The 15,701-nt window shown below is 52.1% G+C and overlaps 3 protein-coding genes across 6 annotated transcripts; 1 reads left to right on the top strand and 2 right to left on the bottom strand.

Annotated features, from left to right (window-relative positions):
- Positions 1 to 189: 189 nt before the first annotated feature.
- On the top strand, positions 190 to 9,220 carry IL11RA (interleukin 11 receptor subunit alpha). 3 transcript variants are annotated; one of them, XM_036261194.1, is made up of 14 exons: positions 210 to 240; positions 1,731 to 1,808; positions 3,492 to 3,591; positions 3,873 to 3,933; positions 4,653 to 4,822; positions 4,954 to 5,068; positions 5,221 to 5,253; positions 5,339 to 5,505; positions 6,186 to 6,349; positions 7,182 to 7,323; positions 7,656 to 7,775; positions 7,892 to 7,988; positions 8,228 to 8,309; positions 8,814 to 9,220. In XM_036261194.1, exons 3-13 carry the CDS (start codon positions 3,492 to 3,494, stop codon positions 8,286 to 8,288), a joined length of 1,230 nt encoding a protein of 409 aa, XP_036117087.1. In that variant the 5' UTR covers positions 210 to 240; positions 1,731 to 1,808; the 3' UTR covers positions 8,289 to 8,309; positions 8,814 to 9,220. The 3 variants fall into 3 exon arrangements, with proteins under 3 accessions (XP_036117085.1, XP_036117087.1, XP_036117086.1); XM_036261192.1 differs by lacking the exon at positions 1,731 to 1,808 and having other exon boundaries at positions 190 to 240; XM_036261193.1 differs by lacking the exons at positions 210 to 240; positions 1,731 to 1,808 and adding an exon at positions 2,205 to 2,273.
- A 105-nt stretch (positions 9,221 to 9,325) lies between these two features.
- Positions 9,326 to 9,933, bottom strand: CCL27 (C-C motif chemokine ligand 27). The gene is given in 3 exon segments (XM_036262032.1): positions 9,326 to 9,482; positions 9,591 to 9,723; positions 9,864 to 9,933. Coding segments are annotated over 3 exon segments (360 nt in total).
- A 3,066-nt stretch (positions 9,934 to 12,999) lies between these two features.
- LOC118630036 lies at positions 13,000 to 14,035 on the bottom strand. 2 transcript variants are annotated; one of them, XM_036261738.1, is made up of 4 exons: positions 13,991 to 14,035; positions 13,558 to 13,625; positions 13,280 to 13,339; positions 13,000 to 13,156 (listed from the first exon to the last, which is right to left on the bottom strand). In XM_036261738.1, the coding sequence occupies exons 2-4, from the start codon at positions 13,602 to 13,604 to the stop codon at positions 13,000 to 13,002; spliced, it is 264 nt and encodes an 87-aa protein (XP_036117631.1). In that variant the 5' UTR covers positions 13,605 to 13,625; positions 13,991 to 14,035. The 2 variants fall into 2 exon arrangements, with proteins under 2 accessions (XP_036117631.1, XP_036117630.1); XM_036261737.1 differs by lacking the exon at positions 13,991 to 14,035 and adding an exon at positions 13,917 to 13,960.
- Between the last annotated feature and the right edge of the window lie 1,666 nt (positions 14,036 to 15,701).

Raw genomic sequence — 15,701 nt, 5'->3', positions numbered from 1 at the left:
CCCGGGCTCTGTCCCCTAGCAACCTCAGCCCCGGATGGGACAGGAAGTGTCCGGCAGAGGTGGGGGAGGAGGTGATTGGCAGTTGGAGGCTCCAATGGGCCGAAACCCCCCTGTTTCACCCCTCTCTTTCCATTGGTGCCTGGGCGGAGCCACCCCCACAGCGGGGCCCCAGAGCTAGAGGGAGTCGAGGCCGGGGCAGAGGGCGAGGGCGGAGGGCGCTGGCGGCGGAGGCCGCGGAAGGTGAGGCCTGGTGGGGCCGGTGGGTGTGCACAAGGAAGCCTTGCCAGCAGAGGGCCGGGCAGGGTGGTGTGAGATGAAGGGCTCAGTGACTGACGGACTGTCAGTGTGTGTGAGGCTGTGTGTGATGTCTATGTGAGGCTCCACAACTATGTCACTTGTTGCAACTATCTGCTAATGTGACTAAGTGTGTCATTGTGCATGCGTCTGTGCAAGGGATTAGGCGTGTATCTGTTAATGTGTAGTTTTTGGTGAGGGACTGGGTCATGTGTTTTTGCGGGAGAGGACCTGTGACCACATCAGGGAATGTGTTTTGGGAAGGTTCTTTGGGGTTTAAGATCGTTTTTTGCCAGTGTGAGAGTGGGTGGCTGGGTATGTGTAAATCAGTGTGTGACTTCAGGAGTAGTAGATTAAGAGTGACTCTTGTACTATGTGTGTGTCTTGTGTCCTAAGTGTTAGACTGTGTGAGAGTAGAGCTGTGTTTATATCTGGGGGACCCACTTCAATAGCCAATGGGGCTGACCTTTGTACTGAGTGTCCAGCATAGAACCATTCCCAACACACTTGGCTTCCCCTCCTTTCTGCACTCTAGAATCCTTTTTGCTGGTGTACTGCTTATTTTCTGTTTCTGTATCTGACTCACTTTCCTTGTATTTCTTTAAAAAATTTTTTTTTATTTATTTATTGATTTTAGAGAGAGAGGAAGGGAGAGGGAGAGAGGTGGAAACATCGATGAGAGAGAACATCAATTGGCCTCCTCCTGCATGCCCCCTACTGGGGATTGGGCCCACAACCTGGGCAAGTGCCCTGACCGGGAATCCAACCGTCAATCTCAAGAGGTCGACGCTCAGCCACTGAGCCACACTGGCTGTGCTCCTTGTATTTCTTTTTCTCTCCCTGCCACTTCTTCCTAGAACTGTGGCTCTCTATGGCTCATCACAGTTTTGTCTCCCCAGGTATCTTCACATCTGTTTTTCACTTACGTCTCTCAGGTTCTTTGCATCTCTGTCTCTCTCTGTACAGCTACGCCTTACTCTCTTGTTCACCTTTGTCTCTTTGATTACCTGTAACAGTGATGAGATGTGGGATCTGCCATGATAAGAGCTCCCTGGAAGATGAGGCTTAAACCATGATGAGAAGTTGCTTTTAGGAAGTGCTATGACCCCATCCCAGAGGTGGAGTGCTAAGTGTGTGTGTGTGACTGTGGGAGGAAGAGTAAGATGTGTGTCTGTGTGCCTGTGAGTTTACACAGTATGTGTAAATGTGTCTGAGTTCGAGGAGGATATCTGAGTATATTGGTGTGATTGTTAGTGGCTGTATCTGAGACTGTGTGTCTGAGGGTAAGTGTGGGTCTTGTGTATCTGGCACCAAGGGACCAAAGGCATTTCCTGGTGCTGAGGCCCAAAGAGTGGAGGGGAAGGTGAGAAATGGCTGGAACATCCAGGGGAGGGAAAACTGGGACTTTGGTTTTTCTTTATATCCCCCCAACCTAGGGCCTCCCTTCCCCTCCAACACAGCCAGCTGTGCTCTAAGGAAATCTTTGCTGGGGAGTGAAAAGAGTGGGAGCCCAAGTATGTATCTGATTTTTCATTTGATTGTGTCCATGTTTGTTCAAGGAAAATATCTTTTTGTTGACTGTGCCTAGTGAGTCCATGTGTGAATGTGGCTGTGTTTGGCTGTGTAAAAACACAGGGAATCTATCACTGATAGGGACATAAGCAGCCTCCATCTCCCTCTTGCTGGCCCTCGCTGCGCCTGTGGCTTCCTTTCCAGACTGGGGGGAGGCCTCTTCCCTTCCCAAGGCCTGGGGTGGGAGGAGGGTGGGAAGGGAGGAGGGAGGGAAAAAGGGGAGGAAGAAGGAGGGGGAGGGGGCTTGGCTATGAGTGGCTGAGCTCCAGGGCTCATAGGGGTGTGGGCAGGGAAGGGGGAGGAGGGGATGATTCTGGGGTCTCAGAACTGTGAAGCTCAGACGGGTGCTGTAGCTGGTGGGAGGAAGTCTTGGAGGCCATGGACACTTAGCTACTGGGATCACCGAGGTAGGGCGGGGCTGAGCAGGGTAAATGTGGCTGGGGGGCCAGGGGTGAGCCACTAGACACTCAGACAGACACTCAGACACGTGGAGGTCCCTGTTCTGTTCTACGAGGGAGGGGTCTGTACTCATCCTCTTCTGAAGCTTTTGCCCATGGCCCTTTCCCATCTGCTTCTTCTCCTGTCCCCATGGCCGCTTCCCCATTGCCTTCCTTCTCCTGCTTTCCCCCATCCAGAATCTCTCTCTTAGCCCTCTCCAAACCCCATACACACATAGTTGGCTACTTCCTCTGCCTTCCTGAGTTCCTGCTGCCCCAGCTCAGCCGTCACCTCACTGAGCCCCCACCACCTCCCAGTCTTGATCTCTGAGTATCCCCTGGTCCTGTGGATCCCACCCCAGGCCCCTGTCCCTGCAGGCTCCCAGCTCCTCTCAGCCTCCTCTCCCTTTCCCGCCACCCTGTCTCCATCTGCTGGCTCTTTGCCTGCCCCCAGCCTCTGGCAGCAGCCAGGGCATCTGGATCTGCTTAACTCTACAGCCTGAGCCTGCACCCTAGCCCCATCCAGCCTCATAGGCTTGAGACCAACAAGACTCCAGAGTCGGCCCAGATGAGTGGCCCAAGGAGCCAGAGCAAGAGGCCAGGCAGGCCCAGGCGAGAAGAGGCTTGGCAGCCAGAGCAGGGCTAGGCCCCATGGCAGGGATACAGGAAGGGCTTAGACCCACCGTGAGAGCTTCAGGGTGATGAAAGCTCCCTCAGGTCAGTCAGAGGCAGTGATTAGCCCTGGGCCAGGTGGACACCAGGATTCCCAACAGCTGGATTGGAGGAGTTAATAAGAATGACTGAGCCGGTGCTGGCATTTGGTGCCAGGGGTGGGTGCCAAGGGTGGTGCAGGGGGGTGGTGCTGGCACAGTCTGTTGCCTCCAGCTTTTGTTCTGGGCCCTAAGCCCAGGACTGAGATGGAGAGTGTGAGGGTGTGTGTGTGCATGTGTGCGCATGTGCATGTGTGTGTGTGTGTGTGTGTATGTGTGTGCATGCATGCACACACAGCACAAGTGTGTAGTGGAAAGGGGGAACTTAGATCAGATCACCCAGTGATTTCTGATATTCTTACCCTGCTTGGTACCTCAGTTTTCCTCCTAGGAAGCCCTAGTTTAGAAAAGGAGGAGGCAGGCTTTAGCCTCTTATCTTGGGAATGGGGGATTGCTGAAACTGCCTCTCTCCACACAGATGAGCAGCAGCTGCTCAGGGCTGAGCAGGTTCTTGGTTGCCCTGGCTATAGCCCTGGTGTCTGCCTCCTCCTCCTGCCCCCAGGCCTGGGGCCCCCCAGGTGAGAACCCTGCTGTATGAACCCAACTCTGACTTATGACTTGCCACCCTCGCTGTGGTCCTCACCCCAACCTGTGACTCCCCCAAATCCTGACATTCAGCCTGACAACATCTACTCTCTACCCTGTCCTCTGACCTCTGTCTCCATATTATAACATGATACTCTGACCCAGTGAAACTACCCCAGGCTTAAAAATCTATTCCTTACCCCGTCACTCTCACAAAGTAGGGGGTTTGGGGAGAGGGAAAGGAAGAGCCTCTCCTCAGAAGTGCCTTCCACAGGGGTCCAATATGGGCAGCCTGGAAGATCCGTGACGCTGTGTTGCCCCGGAGTGACTGCTGGGTAAGTGCCCTACCTGCCTGTTAGGGTGACACTCCTGACCTTTTCTTGACCCTGTCCAGTCCTCATGCCCCTACCACCCCTGTGTCTGTAATCTTCACCTCTGTATCTGTCCTAATCTTCAAACCATCCTTATTCAACAGAAAATTTCAATCAACATATATTGAGCACCTGCTAAGTGCCTGGTCTATTCTAGGTCCTGGGATACAGCAGTGCACAAGCCAGGCAAGATGTCACCTCTTATAGAGCTTACATCCTAGTGGGGCAGACAGACAATAAGCAAATAAGAATCTTGCCAGGTAGTAATACCTGCAGGGCAGAAAATCAAAAGAGAGTGCCCTGGAAGAGGGTAACTGAGTAGTTTCTTTTTATTGGTAGTCAGGAAAGGCCTCTCTGAGGAAGCAACATTGAAGCTGATTTGTGAAGGTCCGGAAGGAGGTGACTAGGCACAAAATGAGGTAGAAGCATTTCTGACAAAGGCCAGTGCAAATACCCTGAGGTGGGAATGAGCTCAACTCTTAAACAGAAAAAAGACTAACTGGACAGGATGGGAGTGTAGTAAGTGAGTGGGGAAAGGGAGGAGCTGAAGAAGGAATGGAAAGCAAGGGCTAAATCATCAGGGGCTTTGCAAGTGTAGTGAGAAGCCAGTGGAGAGCTGTGGCATGGTCTGACTTACATTTTAAACCTTCCCTCTATCTATCATCACTCTGTCTCACTCACAGGACTCTCGTGTCCTGGTTTCGGGATGGGGAGACAAGGCTGCTCCAGGGACCTGACTCTGGGCTAGGGCATGAACTGGTCCTAGCCCGGGCAGACAACGCTGACGAGGGTACCTACATCTGTCGGACCCTGGATGGTGCACTTGGGGGCATGGTGAACCTGAAGCTGGGCTGTGAGTTGGGAAGGGAGTATTGGGTGGCAGTGATGAAACATGATTCCTGAGGGAATCATGGTCCTTAGTAAGCCCTCTGAGATTGGAAGAATGGGGACTTCTCATTCTCCAGCTGCGTCCTCTGCCTCTAGACCCGCCATCTCGCCCTGTTGTCTCCTGCCAAGCAGCTGACTATGAGAACTTCTCCTGCACTTGGAGTCCCAGCCAGGTCAGCGGTTTACCCACCCGCTACCTTACTTCCTACAGGTGTGTGCATGATGGGGTGTGTTGGTCTATACATTTGGGTGTGCCAGCACAATGTGGGTGTGGGAGGCTGGGACGGAGGTCCTGAGGAAGGCCTTAGAGAGAGGGAGGACCCTATTTTCCTTCCTGACCTCAGATGTCCCCCTCCCTGCCAGGAAGAAGACAGTGCCAGGAGCTGATGGCCAGAGGTAGGACATGAGGGAGAGGCTGGGGGCTCTAGCTGGATCCCACAATGAGCATTTCCAAAGCCCAAGACCACTTCCTCTCTCCTAGAATGAGTCCATCTACAGGGCCCTGGCCATGCCCACAAGAACCCCCAGGGGCTTCCCGCTGTGTAGTCCATGGGGCAGAGTTCTGGAGCCAGTACCGGATCAATGTGACTGAGGTGAACCCCCTGGGGGCCAGCACACGCCTGCTGGATGTGAGCTTGCAGAGCATCTGTGAGTACCCAACCCTAGAGTTCCTCTAGATCCCTACCACAGAGACTCTGAACAGACTCCAGAGTGCAGATATCCCAACCCAGAACTCCCCAGAGCTTCCAAACAGTTTTCTCCTAACATAGATCCCTGTTTCAGCACACAGATGGCCCCCCTGGAGACTAAGAAGCCAAAGAGATCAGAGCTCAGTAGGCGGGGTTACCTCAGCCTCTAGAGGCTATTGCCTCTACCCCCTCCCCACAGTCCTTCCTGGCTGCCTAGCCCCAGAGCTGCCTGTCTGCTTCTAGGCCCTGAGCTGAAGGCAGCCATATCGCAAGTGTTCCCTGTCCAATGGAAGCTCTTCCTGGTCCCTCCTTCCTCTTGATCTGTGCGTGGGTTTGGGGCACTAAAACTCTGGTTGGAATTTGGGCTAACTCATCTTCTCCCTTGGATGGAAAGTAGAATCACTCTTTAATCCACTCAACACAGCTTTCAAAACCTGTCCCCAGATCTCAGCTCATTTTATAATAAGGATGACAGACAGTTCCTGAGCCTAATGGATGATCAAGCTTAAGATTTCCCTAAGCCCTTGGAACTTCCTTCCTCGGGTACCTTTAGGCACACACCCACCTTCCCTTAAGAGGTGGTGGGTAAGGGATGGGTACCTGTTGCCTGCCCTGACTTTGTGTCTCCACAACCCTCAGTGCGTCCTGACCCACCCCAGGGGCTGCAGGTAGAGTCAGTACCTGGCTACCCCCGCCGCCTGCGTGCCAGTTGGATGTACCCTGCCTCTTGGCCCCGCCAGCCCCACTTCCTGCTCAAGTTTCGGCTGCAGTACCGTCCAGTACAGCATCCTGCATGGTCCATGGTGAGGCCTGGAGTGTGCCCCAATTTGGGGCTGTGGGTCCTGTCTCCGGTTTCATGTTCCTAGGTGTTCTTCATGGATTTCTAGCACTGGCAGGTCATGGAAGCCTTTTTGCCTCCCCATAGATAGGGCTTTCCATGGGCCAGGCTTTGTGCTGGATGCTGGGGTTGTAGCAGGCATCAACAAATCAAGCTTCTATCCTATGGGGCTGTAACTCTGATGTAAGCCTGTCTGTGGGAAGACAGCAATGGCTTTTTAAAAATAACTTTTCTGGGAAAAGAAGTGTTGTGCTTGCTTCGACAGCACGTATACTAAAATTGGAAGTGTCTTTCAAACAGAGGCACATCCTCATATACCCAGATACAAAACACTCATATACCCAGGTAAAGATGGTTGTGAATTCCCACTTCTGGAGATGTCAAAGATTGACTGCATTGTGTCTGGGGAGTGGTTTCTTCAGATGATAACCAATATTCATTGAGTGCTGTCTGCTTACCAGGCAGCATGCATTTTGTACATGCATTATCTCATTTAGATGTTTTCACCTCTATTTTACAACTGAGGCACAAAGAGGCCCAAGGTTACCCAGTAAGATCTGAACCCAAGCACTCTGGCAGCACAGCCTGTCTATATAACCACTATGCATGTTTGTCTTCCAAACACTGTGTGTAGACCTGACACCACCAGCCACTCTGTCTGAGACTCAGATGGCTCTACTAGGCTGACAGGGACAGGACAGGGAGGAAGGGGTGCTCTTCGCAGACTGGGACTGGGGGACAGGTAGGTTCACACTTACAACCTGGATAACTTGGTGATGAACCATCTTCACTGCCAGGTGGAGCCAGCTGGGTTGGAGGAGGTGATCACAGACGCGGTGGCTGGGCTACCCCATGCTGTACGGGTCAGTGCCCGGGACTTTCTGGATGCTGGCACCTGGAGTGCCTGGAGCCTCGAGGCCTGGGGGACTCCAAGTACTGGTGAGAAACAGAGCCAAGGGAAAGGGCAGAGGCCCTGTCCCTCAGCGTCTGTCAGCTGGACAGGTTGACATGAACAGGGATGGGTGGTACATGCCTTGGCCACACAGGCATGGCAATTGTTGTTCCAGGCTTCAGCCTCGGATGCCTATAGCCCTGTCCTAGCTTAAGCCCTGCCCCTCAGCCTCCACACCTGCTACATCCCTCAAAACTGGCTCTGCCTTTTTAGGCTCCACTTCCTAGGCACCCCTGTGTCCAAGCTGGGCCCTGGCTTCACCTGGCAGGCCCTGGCCCTTATCCCACATGGACAATTCTCAGGTCTTGCCTCTCTTCAGGGTCCCTACCAAAGGAGACACCAGCTGGGGGTCAGCCACACATGCATCTGGAGGAGGAGCTTCAGGCAGACAGCCCTGCTTCCCCAAGGCCCTCTCTCCTTCCAGACCTACAGCCACTTGGTGAGCTGGGGTAGATGGGCAAAGGTGGTAGAGGATGGGGAAGTTCCAGAGAGAAAGGGGTACTGAGTTTGGTCAGACTCACTCTCACAGTGGCATGTGACTACCCCCCACCCCAGTCCACAGGGACCCCCTGGAGCAGGTGGCTGTGCTAGCATCTTTGGGAATCTTCTCTTTCCTGGGACTGGCAGCTGGGGCCCTGGCACTGGGGCTCTGGTAAGTGACTATCATTGGTGCCTTCATCTCTGATCCCACTCAGATGCTCTGATACTCATAGATTATACCCTTTCCCACCCCTAATGACTTCCCACTGAACATATCTGATTCTGGAATTACTTTCCCTCAACTGCATGATTCTCACTAATTCCTCTCCTGACCCCTTACTAATAAACCCTTTTGAAGGAGACTGAGATGCCCCACATTGTCAGGAAAACATCTGCCTTTTTATGCTCCAGGCTGAGGCTGAGACCAGATGGGAAGGATAGACCCCAAAAGCCTGGGTTCTTGCCCCAATGATTACAGTGGACAAGCTTCCAGGTGAGTAGGATCTCCATGAGGTTTGGATTTAGAGATGTGTGCCCTCATTTTAGGTGTCTGGATTAAGAACCAAAGGCGCCCCCCCCCCCCCCCCCCAATCATCATAAGGGTATTGGGAATCAGAGTTGGGTCTCCTCATTTTTATGTCTGGACTCAGGGATGGGCCTTTCATTCTTGAGTCCCTGGACTCAGAGTTGGGTCCCTTCCCTCTCCTGCAGGGTATTGGGGCTCCTGGATTGACTCCATTTTCATTTTTCATGTGTTAAGCTCAGAGCTGGATATCTAGCTTTATTCTTGGATCAGAGATGGGTATCTCCCTCTCTTATTCTTGATGTGCCTGGACCCAGAACTAGGTCCTCTCCCTTCAGGGAGTTCATTCAGAGCTGGGCTACCCTATTCATTTGTGGTGTTAAGCTCAGAGCTGTGTCTCCTCCCTCATACTCAGGGTGTGGGCCAATATCTAATTCTATTGTCTCCCTTGATTTGCCTTCTACTTTTTTTTAGGAGCCCCAAACCTGTAGAGACCCAGGAAGACTTCAGCTGATTCCACCTATAACTCTGTCTTGCTGGTTTGGATGGACGGATAGAACCCAGGCAGTACAGTGGATCCTCATGGGGGGAGATGTTTCAGCTGAAGTTTTGTTTGGAGCCCATTTCTATGAGACTGTATTCCAGACTTGTCAGATGAAAGGTGCCTGGACCTCTGATTTTATCCCAGAGCTAGAGATCCAACAGTGGAATATTTGTAAATGTGTGTATCTGTGTCCATGTGTGCCCATGTGTATGTGAGGTAGGGAACGTGTGTTCTCTGCATGTATGTATGTAGGTACCTGGGGAGTGTGTGTGGGTCTTGGCTCTTAGCCTTGCCCCTGGTGGGGGTTGTAAAGGTGTGAATAAAGAGAATGAGGAGATTTTCCTGTTTCTTGACATGTCTCCCAGCTTTAGATTTAGGACTAACAGGAGAATGCATAGAACTTGGAGACCACAACCAGAGACTGTTGTTGAATACCGATTTATTATTTTGGCTTTTGGGGGTCCTGGCCCATTTTCTCTATCAGCTCAAAATTCAGGTTGGGCAGAGTCCCCTGGAGCCTCCTCCCTTGGCGCTCAAACCACCGAGCCAGGCTGTGGTTCTGGGGGTAGGTGCAGATGTTTTGTCGAGACAGGTGAAGACTGGGATAGGAAAGGTCCAAAGCCATGATCATAGTTTAGAGATTAGGTTAGGGACTAAGGTCAGAGTCAGGGATCAATATCAGGGGCAGGGGCAGGGGCAGAGCTCACCTGAAAGCCTTGAGGTGACAGTCCTCATCAGCCTCCTGCAGTTCCACTCAGGTGACCTTTCTCAGTAGCTTTTTTGAGAGTGGCTGTTAGTAGAGCTGAGTATAGCAGGTAGTGCTGGGTGACAGTAGCACTGCTAAGGAGTAATGGGGCCACATGTTCAGAGAGCTCCTGACACCCAAACCCTCAGACAGCTGGAAGCTGGACTTTCTGGTCTCCTTTTCGCTCCATCCCATTCACCCAGATCCCTGGCCTTCTAGACTCCCAAGCACTCACCTGCTCCAGGGTCTGGGATCAGAAACAACAGTAACAGTAGGAGGCTGATGGTGGGTGAGGGCCCCTTCATGCTGTTCTGCCTGGATAATTCTTTTTCCTCTTTCTCCCCTACCTTTTATGGGGGTGCCTTTTACCAGGGGCACCAGGTGAGTCAGAGGCAGGTGAAGATATATTGTTCATCCTGTGACACTCCTGGGCCCTAGTTGCCACAGATCCCTGTGCCAGAGACCCCGGCCTCTTTTAGGACAGCCATTTCCCATGAGCTCCTAAGCCCTGGGCAGAGAAACTGGGAAGAGGGGTAGTTCATGATGTGGAGACTGAAGGCACAGTGACTGAATAAAGGCAGCCAAGAATCCTCAGTGTCATCCAATGATGGACATTCATATTCATATACCCACAGCTACACATTTCACAGTCACACCTCAATCACTTGATCAACCTCATATGGTCAGACAACCATAGACAGAATCATACAGCCCCAGTTATACTCAAAGTTCCATTCTCACACAGTTGTTTTCACAATATTCCAATTGTACTAGCACACACAAAATCTGATAGGTAGGGTATTGTGGGAAGGGTGGAGCAGAGGGCAAGACAGCACCAGTTTGCCTTCATTTCCCCCTCCCCACTTCCTGCTCTAGCCTGTCTTATGAGGAGGAATTGATGGGAATGGGTCTCTAATGCAGGCACTCTGGCTGAGGCAGGATCTTGGCTGGGGCTAGTCACATTCAGAGACGCTGGGGAAGGCCCTTTTTGGTGGTATTGGGGGTACCTTGGAGATGCCGAGGTGGCTTTTCCTAGGAAGATGAGACAGGGAGGATGGAGGGCAGATGAAGGAATATAAAAGTTCTTTGGTGCCAGGTTGCTGCTATCAAACAGGTAAAAGAACCAAGAAATATTATTATTATTATTATTATTTTAATTCTCACCTGAGTATCTTTTTCCATTTATGCTTAGATAGAGTGGAAGGGGTTGGGGGAGGAGAGAGAGAAACATTGATGTGATAGAGCCACATTGATAGGTGCGTGCCCTTGGCTGGAATCAAACCTGTGACTCTTTGGTCCGCGTGCCTATGCTCTAACCATTGAGCAAACTGGCTAGGGCAGAACCAAGAAATCTTATGTTTTTGCCTAATCCTGTCCCAGGATTGCCAGCCTCTTGCCAAAAGGGGACTCAGTCCCTCACTTATTGAGACAGCAGACTCAAGCTCAATTACTTCTCTTTTGTTCTATTAAAATTCCAGCTTCTCTCCACTGTGGGCCTGGAAAAACATTCCCCTTCCCCACCCAGGCCCAGTAATACCCATGAACAACCCCTGTATTCTCTGCATCCCATCTTGCTATAGCCCCAACCTCTCATCTACTTCCTGTCTCTTCTCTCCTAATCCCATACCCAGCCCTCACTCCCCTCTTCCTCTCACCCCTCATGCAAAACTCCTCCTCCTATCTTTTTCAGGAAGCTGGGAACTACCTAGGGTGGGGGCAAGCTGCTCAATTTAGTGCCCCTGGCACCTTGAAAAATGTCCCTCTCCTGGTCTATGGATTTCAACCCTCAAGTCCTGCTCTGTTTTTGAAATATAAACTGATTCTTAACACAGAAATCAAGTCCTTATCTGTTTGTTGCAGGAGTGCCTTCTGCAGCCTTTCCCACTATTCTACCTTCTATGCCGCAGAAATTCTCTTGGGATAGGGACTCACACCTTTGCTGGGCATCTTGTTCTGCTGCAGGACTGCTGCAACAATCAGGAGGGACCATCAGCTCCAAGAGTAGAAACTAGTCCCCCTCTCAGGCCAAACAACTGGAGCTTCTCCCTCCTGTCCGGGCTGAAACTTGAAGGCCCTTCCCTGGAATTTTATTTGTGGATACTCTGCAATTCTGACAGTTTACTGGTGAGGTATAGGTCCAGGGATGGATAGGGTAGTCTACTTTTAATAGGGTTCTTGATGTAGACATTGTGATAAAGTGGCTCAACACCCTGGGTCCATTTTTTAATGTGGCCACAACCTAGAGATATCTTGAACTTCTAATACCAGAGGCCGTAGGGTCTCTCTCCCACTCTCCAGTCTGGACTTGTGCCCCTGAGCTTGGGTGCAGCAACCGAGGCACCATCGTCTTGTCACAGCTCTCCATCAGCTGTCTGTCTGTGATACACTTTGTCGTCTCTCCTGGACCAGTCAGTCCAGAGACCTGAGAAGGCAAGAAATGAATTCTAGGTATGCACCAATCTCTCTCCCCTTTGGCTTCTCCAAAGATAGGATCAAGTCTCTTCAGCCATCTGCTGTGGCAGGGGCAGCCCCATGCTGAAAGTTAGCTTTGCCCCCAACCCACAAACTGGGCTGTCTTTTTATCCGAATCCTTTGGTGCCCTTTCTGGTGCTGCAGCCAGTCCATAACTGAAAGTAGGCCCACTGAAGCCCCTGACCCTCAGCACTTTGGGAGATAGTGGGTCAACTGGGTGACGAGACAGAAAGAGATGACAGAGAACAGTGGTCCTTAGGTTCTTCTAGGGAGGTTGCAAGAACTGCTAGGTGGGTTGATGCCAAATGTCTTTAAACTTGGGATCAGACTGGAGGAACTGAAAATTGGGGTATTTATAGAGAAAGACCTACAACAGTCCCAAGTCACTCCATTGTGGCAGGCTGAGGGAAGCAGCTTCTAGGACTCCTCCCCTTCTCTCACAGCCTACTTCCACAACTCTGGGCTTAAGATATTTAAGATTCACTCCCCCCAGGAAAAGAAGATCCTGGCAAAGTCTTGACTAGAAGGTACCTGGTAGTAGGGAGCTGAGTTTGTGAGAACACATGAATGTGGGAATAAAGTTGCGAGGAAGACCAACCCAGGACTATTTAGTTCCCTCCATATAGGTTACTCACAGTGATGAGTGTGTATGTGTGTGTGTGTTGGGGGGGCGGGGGGGGGGGAGTCGGGTGTAGGGGGTGAAGGGCAGTCACTGATAGTAAAGAGGGCCTGACGCCGATGAGGGGTCCTTAGATATAAGAGGAAATTGAACATGGAAGGGCACACTATTGAGAGGAGAGAGGCCCTGTCAGTTAAAGGACACAGCCAGCATGGAGAGGGGCTCCCAGCTCAAATGGCAGCAGCGGCGGCAGTCAGGAGGGGAGCACGGTGGCTTCAGTTTAAATCTTTAATGCACCGGCTGGCTGGGCAGTGGCGGCGGGTGTGCGGCGGGGGAGGCTGCGACCTGTACGCTGGGGAACAGGGCCCAGACCGCTTGACAGACAGCTCATCAGGCCCCGCAGAGGCTCCAGCTTCTGGTCCCGGGGGTGTGCCGAGCTGTGGGGTGACCCGACACTGGCATGAGGCTGGGCGGGGTCTCCCCGATTCCCCCCCAGATTCTTCCTCCAAGACAGCCTCGTCCATGCCCCTGGAGGGCCCGCGGTATCGCAGCCCCCTCACCTCCGCTCCCTCCTCCACATGCGCAGCCACGGGAAAAAGTAGAAGCAGCCCCAGTAGATCCTGCGGAGAGAAGGCAAAGCCGGGCAGGGCGGGGCTGACCCTACAGACTCGTCGGGTCACTCCAAAGCCCCGCCCCGCCCCTTGGAGGCGGTTCCCTTCACAGCCCACGCCCCTTTAGGGGCCCCACCCCTCCCGCTCCTCCTGCCCCCAGAGAACTCGCGCCATCCCCCCACCCCGGAGCGGTTGTTTCTCCTCCACAGAACCCCGCCTCCACTCACTCCTCCTCCGCCTCCAGCGCCACCTCGTATCTCCTCAATCCCGACATGTCTCGGGCTCCGAACGTCTCCTGGGGAGCAGAATGATTGGATCAAGGATTTCCCAACCCCCAGTCCCCTTCTCTGTCATTCTCAGGATGTCTGACTTGTTTTCAGGTAACCTGAGGCAGGTGCCCCGGGAAGACTCAACTGCCACATCGGGGTGGGATGGGATTGAAGATTTTGGAGGTACTAGACGTTATGGAATTAGGAGGTCACCGCAGAGGCCTAGGGCATTTAGTGGGTCAGGGTGAAAGGCATTGCGGTCATGAGGTCGGGGTATCTGGGGGCCCCGGGTGAGGATTTTCGGGGGCTAGGATCACCTGGAGGGGGGCTGAGGGGTCGGCGCAGCCTAAACTCCGCCCTCCCTGGCTCCACCCCGGAAATAGACCGTTACCTTACGTCACAGGGACTCCGTCGCGCACCAGGGGTGGGGCTTGCCTATTACCCGGAAGGGGCGGAGCTAGAACATTTCTTCAGAGGAGTTAAGAGTCAAAGTGTCACGAGGAGGCGAAGGACGGATGAAGTTGGGATTTATTACTTAGATGCGAGGCACTGGACTCTTTCAGAAGGATGGAGTCAGATTTTGGGGTTCTACCCTGGGAAATAGAGACCTCAATAATAGGCAGCAAGAAAAGAGCTTTGGGATGCTGTCCAGTGCTGTTTTTCCCCAATTCCTTCGTCTCCTCTCAATCTCCTTGGCTTCTGCCCTGACGATTGCCTTTCTTGTCTGCACCATTGTACTTGTATGACCCTGGGCTGAGGAAGAATAGGCCTCCAGAGAGGGTTCAGTCTAGACAGGTCAAACTCTGAAAATACTTCTTGGATGAGTGGCCTTGGTCAAGTCACTTAATGGCCAGTGGGTCACAGCCCTTGTATCTGAGCTGAGACCTACCTTCCTGTGATTTTTCATTCACAGTCATTCAGTCAACAAATATTTATTGAGTATCTGCTCGATGCAGGCACGGTGCTGGGAATGGGATACAACTGTAAAGAGGACAGGCACAGCCCTGGCCGTTATGGCTTGGTTGGAGTGTCCTGTACACCAAAAGGTGGCTGGTTTGATTCTCAGTCGGGACACCTACCCGGGTCGTGGGTTCGATCCCTGATCTGGCTTGTGCGGGAGGCAACTGATCAATGTTTCTCTCTCACATTGATGTTTCTCATTCTCTCCCTTCCTCTCTCTAAAATAAATTTTATTTATTTATTTATTTATTATTTTAAAATTCTCACCCGAGGATATTTTTCCAACTATTTTCAGATAAGAGTTGGAGGGAGGGGTAAAGAGAGAGAAAGAGAAACACTGATTTGAGAGAGACACATTGACTGGCCGCCTCCCACATGATCCTGACCAGGGCGAGGGACCAAACCACAGCTGAGGCACAGCCCTTGACCGGAATCGAACCCGCGACCAGAATCGGAAGCATCCACTGGCTGACGCTCTAACTGCTGAACCAAACGAGCCAGGGCTCTAAAATAAATTTTCAAAAAAGAAAAAAAAGACAGGCACAGTCTCCACCCTCGGAGAGCTTATCATCTGGGTTGGAGATGGGGGCATTAAAAGAGACAATCAGATAATTACAATAAACCTGGAAGACTTAGGAGCAGTAGAGGGTGCTGTGATAGAACCCAAAAGGAGCAATTAGCTGAATGTGGGAGGTTGAAAATAGCTGCCCCAGATGGTCTTTAGAGGGAGGAAGGGAGCTTTGTGTCTGGACTATAGGAGAGAGAGTGACTAGAAATGAGTGAAGTGAAGGTTCCCTCAGGCTGAAGTATGGAGAATGGATAGATCTACTCTCTCTCCCTCTCCTACCCTTTCTCCCTCTCATACCTGTCTTACCTTTCCTGGGCCACAGACAGGTGACAGACAGATCTGTGGGTGCCAGTTGGGCTTTACTAGAAGCATTGCAGTCTGGGTGTGGAGAAGCTGTGCTCCTGCCAACTCACCCTCACTCACACTCACACTCATACTCACACTCATTGACACTTCAGGCCCTGCCCAGGCTGGGTCAGGTCTGGTGCAGAGGAGCTGGAGGTCTGGTTCTCTCTTCTGGTTCTTGGTTCCCCAGGGTGACAGTGATTCACATTCCTTCACTTAGACACAGGAT

Source organism: Molossus molossus, unplaced genomic scaffold, assembly GCF_014108415.1.
Source record: "Molossus molossus isolate mMolMol1 unplaced genomic scaffold, mMolMol1.p scaffold_m16_p_14, whole genome shotgun sequence".
Taxonomy (NCBI): domain Eukaryota; kingdom Metazoa; phylum Chordata; class Mammalia; order Chiroptera; family Molossidae; genus Molossus; species Molossus molossus.
This window is presented reverse-complemented; position numbering and strand designations above follow the sequence as displayed.

Coding starts and splice junctions, on each gene's coding strand:
- IL11RA (XM_036261192.1), top strand. CDS start 3,492: ATGAGCAGCAGCTGCTCAGGGCTGAGCAGGTTCTTGGTTGCCCTGGCT. Junction 3,592..3,872: donor CCAGGCCTGGGGCCCCCCAG/GTGAGAACCCTG, acceptor TGCCTTCCACAG/GGGTCCAATATGGGCAGCCT. Junction 5,254..5,338: donor CCAGGAGCTGATGGCCAGAG/GTAGGACATGAG, acceptor CCTCTCTCCTAG/AATGAGTCCATCTACAGGGC.
- LOC118630036 (XM_036261738.1), bottom strand. CDS start 13,604: ATGTCGGGATTGAGGAGATACGAGGTGGCGCTGGAGGCGGAGGAGGA. Junction 13,340..13,557: donor GCGCTGGAGGCGGAGGAGGA/GTGAGTGGAGGC, acceptor TTCTCTCCGCAG/GATCTACTGGGGCTGCTTCT. Junction 13,157..13,279: donor ATGTGGAGGAGGGAGCGGAG/GTGAGGGGGCTG, acceptor GTCACCCCACAG/CTCGGCACACCCCCGGGACC.